General features: G+C 43.6%; 1 protein-coding gene across 2 annotated transcripts in view; it reads right to left on the bottom strand.

Annotated features, from left to right (window-relative positions):
* Nucleotides 1-8952, bottom strand: part of LOC111960188 (zinc finger protein 892-like) — an 83021-nt gene extending 74069 nt beyond the window's left edge. Inside the window, exons 1-8 of one of the 2 annotated variants that reach the window (XM_023982082.2) lie at nt 8626-8952; nt 8069-8271; nt 7642-7743; nt 7433-7528; nt 3988-4098; nt 3661-3781; nt 2522-2839; nt 1-274 (exon numbers count right to left, since the gene is read on the bottom strand). The exon at nt 1-274 is cut by the window's left edge and continues 93 nt beyond it. In XM_023982082.2, the coding sequence (XP_023837850.1) occupies nt 1-274; nt 2522-2839; nt 3661-3781; nt 3988-4098; nt 7433-7528; nt 7642-7743; nt 8069-8271; nt 8626-8647 (1247 nt within the window). In that variant the 5' untranslated portion in view covers nt 8648-8952. The remainder of the gene's footprint in view (nt 275-2521; nt 2840-3660; nt 3782-3987; nt 4099-7432; nt 7529-7641; nt 7744-8068; nt 8272-8625) is intronic. The other variant, XM_070437948.1, reaches the window with a different exon arrangement.
* Nucleotides 8953-9421: the final 469 nt, after the last annotated feature.

Here is a 9421-nt window from a genome sequence, read left to right as displayed (position 1 = left end):
TGTCGTCTCAGCTCATATGAACATTTGTGACCCTTCCCACACTGGGAGCAGATGTACTTGTTCTTCCTGGTCTTCTTGGCTGAGGAGCTTTCCGTCTCACTGACAGGCAKGACGTTGTTCTCAGCTCCAGCTTCTCCAGAGCCCAGGATCCCACTGTCCTCCTTTGGATGGTTCTTCTTGATGTGCTCCTGAAGGGTGAGCCATCTCCTGTTGGAGAACTGGCACTGTGAGCAGGAAAAGCCCTGGGACTGGGGGGRCTTGGCTTTAGCTTGTCCTGCAGGTAGAAAACACAAAGTGAAATAAGGACTGCTGACTTCAAAGTTCCATTGCAGATTGTTGTCAGTAGCCGATGAGGCGATAAAATAAAGATTTATATTTTATTCATGCAGAAATCTGTGCAATTATCGAATCTGTGCACTAAATAGATCAAAACTAGTGGAGTAGTGCAGTAAGAAATGTTTAAAAATAAAAGTGACTACCGACTAGGGCTGTGGCGGTCACAAAATTGTCAGCCGATGATTGTCAAGCAAATAAAGTCTAATAAAGCCATGTAATATAGCCAACACCWTCACAATAAATCCATTATTTATTTTAGACAGGTCTAAAGAAACATGATATGAAGAAAATGCAGTCTATTTCAGAAGAGCATCCTGAGTTGTCCTTATGTTAGGTCCTGATGTGGCTATGCCAAATAGCTGTGGGCTACACTAGTTAATTTAGCAGACAAGATTTGCTTAGAATTCCATGGCATTATTTTATAGTATTAAGAATACAATTGAACAAAGCTGAATAAAATAGAAAGGCTATTTTCTGCAAACGATGGGAGTGCACACGTGCAACTATTCTGTGTTGAGAGGTTAACAAAGAAATAAGTACTCCTATATGCTTAATTTCGAGTTAATGTAACTTTAGTTGTTCTACAAACGTTGGGCTATATGTTTAGATTTGTAATACATTGTAAGGCTGCATGATGCATCTCTAATGATTTGAAAAAAAGTTGCTTGAAAGGCATGAGCTCTGCTTTGTTTTTTGCGCAGGCTGTACACACTTGATCAGTGTCCATTCCAGAATCCATTCCCAATTTGACAAGCACTCAAAAATGCCTCGAATTTCACGGTGGCATCCCCTTTGTGTGGCTGTAATGCACCCTAAAAAAATCCATGCCTTTTGCGGCCAGTGGCCATTGTGCCCTYCTCCCAGAGTGCGGAGCACTCCGAATCACCTCTCACTCACATGGCTCTCCATCACGTGATCAGGTCTTTCTCACAGGCTACAAGTGAAGACACACACATCGGGGATGCAAGTGCGTGCGTCCTGATCCAATTCCGRGGTGCATATTGAAGATATTGGAAGTACTATCCACATTTACTTTGTCAGCCAACAAGATGAGTAGATCTAACAAACATCAAAAGCACTAGCCTATGTCAATCTACTAACCCCYACAGTAGTACGCTATAAGCGCAAATGTTGCATTAGCAGGAAAACACCATTATCAAAAGTGACCGCAAATGCAATTATGCATGTAATGCTTTTATTATAAAAATGCATTTTTAAAAATGGTGAAAATTATCTTCCCCAAATTTGAAACTCACGTGCTGCTTATGTATGCCAGTTAGGCTCTACACCCCTTGTAAAGCGGATTAATGTGCTTATTTTTAAGTTATTTGGCCACTTTAGTTGTGATACAAACCTTATTAAAACATATAGGCATATGTGCTAGGCTACATGATGATGTGCACAACCATGATTCGAAAAAGTCGGCAAAAAAAAAAGCATTGTTTCTTATGCTGGGCATCATTCATTCATCAAGTGATAGGCTAATATTGTCACCCATCAGAATATTCTTGATTTAATCTTGTCTTTACATATACTAAATAATRTGTGTGAAATTTGTTTKGATTTCGAATGGACCATTATCATGCACCTGTATCGAAAAAGTACATGTCATCTATGCACTTAAGTAGTGAATGGAGGACGCTTTTCGCGTGGTTCATTTTCATCCCAGCCAGGTAGGAAATACTCCTATTGTAAATATATGCAATTTGCTTAATATTAGGAAAGTGGAAAAATAAAAATAGTAGGCCTAGCCTATAAAAAGCTGATGGGATCCTCTTTTTAGTAGAGGCCATCACTATTTTCTTGAGCAATTACATAGCCKATAGAAATGTTGCGCAACATGAGCTCATGAAGTGTTTGATTAGATTTTCGATTATATTTGCAYTGATGTTAGGGTGATTAGAGGGAAAATAGAGTGCTGAGTACAAGGCAGATAGCAAGTTTGGTAGGCTACTAATGACCAGCAGCAGCATCAGAGCTTGGAGAAGCCTAATTACCGTGACTAAGCAGTCACGAGGAATTTGACTGCCTTCATGACTCGTGACCGCCAGTGTGGCGCTAATACGGTCACCGCAACAGCCCTACTACTGACCCCACTCTACTAYTGGACAAAGTAATCAACTTCACCAACTCAGTTCGCCAGTGTATGGATGTATGCAATGTATTCCGCCCTGAATTTCCTTACCATTGATGGCCACTAATGCTGGCTGTTTCTGCTGCCCAGAGTTCCCAGAGGATTCCCCAGCCCCTTCCAGTCTTTCAGCGCCCTCATCACTTCCCTCATTGGCGTCTTCGTCCTCCCCACTGACTTCTTGCTGTCCCTCCTCGCCACGCTCCTGTTCTTTCGGTCCTTCAGCCTCTTCCTTCTCTCCCTTTCTCCTCACATCGCTCTCGTTCTTCACCGTGCCTTCTTCTATGCCTCTTTTGGTATGTTTAGACTTCAGTGAGGGAGCGAGGAAGGACAACGTGGACAGGATGTTATCAGAGTCATAGAACAAAAAATCTGGAAGAGAAACCACATTTACATCCACAGTTTTTATGCAAGTCATACCGTATATAAAATGTAAAATCAGGACAGCTCTTTTTTATAAATGCATAGATAATTTGTTCATTTGACAAGGTGGGATTTTTTGGTGAAAGAAAATGTATTATGGGAGAAACGTCTTTATGCACAAATATTAATATAGTAACCACCAAATCGAAGTAAACTTGGTCATGTGATATGGTGTGTGGTCTTCCCACTACAACTCGGGAAACCATGCAGTTTATTAAGCTACAGATGAAATAAATGAACTTCACAGGTTGGTGAAAATGCACAGTGCAGAGCTTGATGCTCCTTTCCAATAAATAGAGGGTCTTATTGTGGTGACATGATGGTCGATGCTAAGCTGCCATTCGACAAATACAAATATTCCTTGCTCTTATGCATAATATTCTCATGTAGACTAGCCTACCTGCACTGTATCTGCGAGCTGTTGGCTGGCACATKTGTGACAAAACTATCGGTGATGTTGAAAATGCGATGGAAACACATTGAACTTTAGATTTTTATTCGGGACATGAAAACTTAAGGTATAGTGTGCATGCACTGCATCACTGACTTGTATATCCGCATTAACACAGTTTGGTGGAAACACCACTGATGGGAACATGTTCTTTATGCAGATTTTTGAATATTCGCATGAAAATCTGTCGCCAATTAGATGGAAACCTAACCAGAGAGAGAGAATCCAAATAACTCCAAATTCTCTTTCAGGAAAATCGCCCACAGATATTTCACCCAGAGGTTAACAAGTTCAAATAGATCACCTGAGGGATCCTAACCTTTTTTTAGGTGCCCCAGATTTCTATGATGCTGCAGCAGGGTCTTCAGATGCTCAGGATCAGAGAAAGACTGCTGACACTCTTCCAGGTCTGTAGGGGTCAGGTTGAGAATGGATGCTGTCTGAGAGGGAGAGAAGAATAAGCATGTCTGAAAAACAGAGAAAAGCGCAGTCCAATCCCACATGACCCCTAGCCACTACCCCATTGTTTATTTATTCATGGAATAGGGTCCTTTAAAATGACAATAAATCCTACATTTTAAGCAAGTGTACAAATGAATGTCAACATATTTTAGATGATGTAATAGGATGGAGATGGAGTCAGTACCTGTGTAAAGCTGGGCACTGGCATCATCTCCTCCAGTCTGTCAAAGAACTGCCACACCAGTATCTGCAGCGCTGTGTCATACCTAGTGCTGTACTGTACAGGGAACACCTCCTTTAACACAGAGATAGAAAGGGAGAGTCAAGTGGTTTTAGCCAAGGCATATGTAGAAATATAATCATATTCAATATTTGCCATGAAGTCATACTAGTCCTTTGAACAGAAAATGGCGCCGGAAGAAATGGCAGCAGTTTTACGGGCGCCCAACCAATTGTGCTATTATGCGTTTTATTTCGTGGAATTTGAAACTTATTTCGTACATATTGTTTCTGCCACCGTATCTTACGGCAAAAAAKAGCTTCTGGATATCAGGACAGCGATCACTCACCTCGGATTAGATGAAGATTTTTTTCTTCAACAAGCAGRACATTCTCCGAACACCTGACAAGGCCAACATCCCAGTTATTTGCAAGAGGAAGAGACGCAGGTACAGAGGACACAGAGCGGGATGCCTCGTAAGAATCCGCAAAAGGCGAGTGGGAAAGCTGTCGTTACCGTCAATATTACTTGCCAACGTGCAATCATTGGACAATAAATTAGACGAGGTACGATCACCAATATCCTACCAACGGGACATCAAAAACTGTAATATCCTATGTTTCACGGAATCGTGGCTGAATGACRACATGGATATTCAGCTAGCGGGATATACGCTGCACCGGCAAGATAGAACAGCTCACTCCGGTMAGACGAAGGGKGGCGGTGTGTGCATATTTGTAAACAACAGCTGGTGCACRAAATCTAAGGAAGTCTCTAGATTTTGCTTGCCTGAAGTAGAGTATCTTGTGATATATTGCAGGCCACACTACTTGCCTAGAGAGTTTTCAGCTATACTTTGTGTGGCTGTTTATTTACCACCACAGACGGATGCTGGCACTAAGACCACACTCAGTCAGCTGTATAAGAAAATAAGCAAACAGGAAACCACTCACCCAGAGGCAGCGCTCCTAGTGGCCGGAGACTTTAATGCAGGGAAACTTAAATCAGTTCTACCTAATTTCTATCAACATGTTAAATGTGCAACCGGAGGGAATACAATTCTAYATCACCTGTACTCCACACACAGAGACGCGTACAAAGCTCTTCCTCGCCCTCTGTTTTGGTAAATCCGACCACAACTCTATCCTCCTGATTCCTGCTTACAGGAAAAAATTAAAGCAGGAAGCACCAGTGACTCGGTCTATAAAAAAGTGGTCAGATGAAGCAGATGCTAAACTACAGGACTGTTTTGCTATCGCAGACTGGAACATGTTCTGGGATTCATCCAATGGCATTGAGGAGTACACCACATCAGTCACTGGCTTTATCAATAAGTGCATCGAGGACGTCGTCCCCACAGTGACTGTACGTACATACCCCAACCAGAAGCTATTTGGCGCACACTTTCAAGGTGAGGGACTCTAACCCAGAAGCTTATAAGAATTCCTGCTATGCCCTGTGACGAACCATCAAACAGGCAAAATACAGGGCTAAGATTGAATCGTACTACACCGGCTCCGACACTCGTCTTATGTGGCAGGGCTTGCAAACTATTACAGACTACAAAGGGAAGCACAGCCACGAGCTGCCCAGTGACACAAGCCTACCAGATGAGTTAAATCACTTCTATGCTCGCTTCGAGGCAAGCAACACTGAGGCATGCATGAGAGCWTCAGCTGTTCCGGACGACTGTGTGATCACSCTCTCCGTAGCCGDCGTGAGTAAGACCTTTAAACAGGTCAACATTMACAAGGCTGCGGGGCCAGACGGATTACCAGGACGTGTGCTCCRGGCATKTGCTGACCAACTGGCARGTGTCTTCACTGACATTTTCAACATGTCCCTGATTGAGTCTGTAATACCAAAATTTTTCAAGCAGACCACCATAGTCCCTGTGTCCAATAACACCAAGGCAACCTGCCTAAATGACAACAGACCCGTAGCACTCACGTCCACAGCCATGAAGTGCTTTGAAAGGCTGGTAATGGCTCACAGCAACACCATTATCCCAGAAACCCTAGACCCACTCCAATTTGCATACCRCCCAAACAGGTCCACAGATGATGCAATCTCTATTGCACTCYACAATGCCCTTTCCCACCTGGACAAAAGGAACACCTATGTGAGAATGCTATTCATTGACTACAGCTCAGCGTTCAACATCATAGTACCCTCAAAGCTCATCACTAAGCTAAGGATCCTGGGATAAAAGCCTCCTCCGCAACTGGATCCTGGATTTCCTGACGGGCCGCCCCCAGGTGGTGAGGGTAGGCAGCAACACATCTGCCACGCTGATCCTCAACACTGRAGCCCCCCAGGGGTGCATGCTCAGTCCCCTCCTGTACTCCCTGTTCACCCACGACTGCACGGCCAGGCACAACTCCAACACCATCATTAAGTTTGCAGACGACACAACAGTGGTAGGCCTGATCACCGACAAGACAGCCTATAGGAAGGAGGTCAGAGACCTGGCCGGGTRATGCCAGAATAACAACCTATCCCTCAACGTAACAAAGACTAAAGAGATGATTGTGGACTACAGGAAAAGGAGGACCGAGCACGCCCCCATTCTCATCGACGGGGCTGTAGTGGARCAGGTTGATAGCTGTAAGTTCCTTGGTGTCCACATCACCAACAAACTAGAACGGTCCAAACACACYAAGACAGTCGTGAAGAGGGCACGACAAAGCCTATTCCCCCTCAGGAAACKAAAAAGATTTGGCATGGGTCCACAGATCCTCAAAAGGTTCTACAGCTGCAACACCGAGAGCATCCTGACTGGTTGCATCACTGCCTGGTACGGCAATTGCTCGGCCTCCAACCGCAAGGCACTAGAGGGTAGTGCGTACGGCCCAATACATCACTGGGGCTAAGCTGCCTGCCATGCAGGACCTCTACACCAGGCGGTGTCAGAGGAAGGCCCTAAAAATTGTCAAAGACCCCAGCCACCCCAGTCATAKACTTTTCTCTCTACTACCGCATGGCAAGAGGTACCGGAGTGCCAAGTCAAGGACAAAAAGGCTTCTCAACAGTTTTTACCCCCAAGCCATAAGACTCTGGAACARGTAATCAAATGGCTACCCGGACTMTTTGCATTGTGTGTCCCACCCCTCTTTTACGCTGCTGCTATTCTCTGTTTATCATATATGCATAGTCGCTTTAACTATACATTCATGTACATACTACCTCAATCAGTCCGACTAACCGGTGCCTGTATGTAGCCTCGCTACTGTTATTTTTCACTATTTCTTTACTTACCTATTRTTCACCTAATACCTTTTTTGCACTGTTGGTTAGAGCCTGTAAGTAAGCATTTCACTATAAGGTCTACACTCGTTTTCGGTGCACGTGACAAATAAACTTTGATTTGAAAGAGGGATTTATGACATCAAGATGTTAGATATCTCACCTGAAAAAAGTGTTCCCTCTTCATTGAGTCTTCTAGCAGAGTTTGAACCAGATCCACAAAGTTATCCTTTGAGGCCTCCACTTCTGTGTCTTTGCTCTGAATATGTAAATCACACACAAAACAACTGTAACCATCTACAATGAGAACTAGGTAAAGCAGACTTGCCATTACCAGACTGGTGTGTTTTACACATATTACAGGTTACTTACCCCTTTATGTGTTGTGCATGAATGGATTCTGTCCAGGTGGGGCTGGATGATTTTGTAGCCAGCTGGGTTAGACTCCACATCACGACACAATTCAAGAACCAGCTGACACAGAAGATGTATGCATTAATAAGAGTTGCCTGAACAATTTATATACTGAGGAAACAAACAGTCAAATATGTAACTGATCATGAGTCAACAGAAGTTGAGTAAATTGTGATGAGAGCGATCTTCTGTCAGCATCCCTTGTCTCTGATTCAGAGGGGTTAGGTTAAATGCGGAAGACACATTTCGGTTGAATACATTCAGTCGTGCAAATGACTAGGTAAACCCTTTCATCATACTTAAGTGGTAGACTTTTTAAAATGTTATTCTCCTGACCCCTACAGCGTACACCATTCCTAACTCTCAGCACTTCCACCGGTCTCACCCTCGCTCTCAGTCCCAGGATGAGTTGGACCCTCTGCTTGAACGTCAGGAGCTCCGGAACCATCTCTGTCACCAGAGTCACAAACTCCTCCAGCTTCCCATACTGCATCACGTTACGCTGCTGAGCCACTTGCCACATGGATGCAGACATCAGACGTAGTGGTGGCACCAGGAGACGCAGGGAGGATAGAGGGAGATGGGGACCTGTCACCAGAGGAGGAAGTTAGACAGCTCATGTTAGTACTCTCCACTGTTTTCATGTGGCATTTGAGTCTGTAAAAAAAATGGCTWTATGTTTGAAAGTACAGTGTGAGTGTGAAGTCTCATGGGCAGCGTTTAGACAGGCAGCCCAATTCTGATCTTTTGACCAAGCACATATTTGCAGAACTCATCTGATTGGTCAAAACACCAATTAGTGAAACAAGATCAAAAATGKGCTGCCAGTCCTTGCAGTTTAGCTAACTATTGGTATTTGTCCAGCCGTTAGCTTACAAGTGGCAGGGTCAGGCTTGTCGACGTTACAGACAATAAAAACATTAACATAACAATTCTACAAACCTGAAAATGTTGTAGGGTCCATTTCCCCATTCACTTGGGGAAACGTTCCAATTAGCTAGCAGGTGCGGCAAAGGGTGATTTTAAACGTTCGCTAGCTAACTATTCATTCCCAGCAAAACATAATCGACAGCTGGCCTGGCGAGTAAACAATGTGTCTCCCTAAGACATGGTTTGACTATTTTCTGAACTACTAGGCTCAGCTTGTCACAACCATTTAACTAGCAAATACTTTTTTTTCTGCAACCAGAAATGTTCTCAAACGAGTCTCTGCAGCCTTTCTTCAACACGCGCAATTTCTTCCGCATTATGTGAGTCACGTGTTRTGCTGCAGAGCCTCCCATTAGCTCCAGTGACCCCAACAAGGTGTATCATTTAAAGTAAACCACTGGAGGGAGGCAGAAACCTATCAAATGAAAAACGGCGGTACGTCTCAATTGTTAATCGTGACTTCCTTTCTTTAGCTTCTTGCCTCGCTTTTATCGTGTGAAGTTAGGTTTGTGGATATTTGTTTGTCATTTATGTTATTTTTAACACCAGCAAAACATTCGTGTAGATAKATGCTTAGGGCACAACTGTGTTATCGAGGGGGCGATATAGAATAGGTAGCATTTTTGTGGGCCTCATCAAAAGATTACACACCTTTGTGATACCATGTACAACATACATGACGTGTTAATATGTCCAGGACGAGTTTGGTTTCCAACCATTCATCGTAATCTATTTACATCCAACCACAGAAAGTCGCATGAGCAATTCAACACAAATATGGATGAAGAAAATGTAAGATACTAAAACC

Source organism: Salvelinus sp. IW2-2015, linkage group LG37, assembly GCF_002910315.2.
Source record: "Salvelinus sp. IW2-2015 linkage group LG37, ASM291031v2, whole genome shotgun sequence".
Taxonomy (NCBI): domain Eukaryota; kingdom Metazoa; phylum Chordata; class Actinopteri; order Salmoniformes; family Salmonidae; genus Salvelinus; species Salvelinus sp. IW2-2015.
This window is presented reverse-complemented; position numbering and strand designations above follow the sequence as displayed.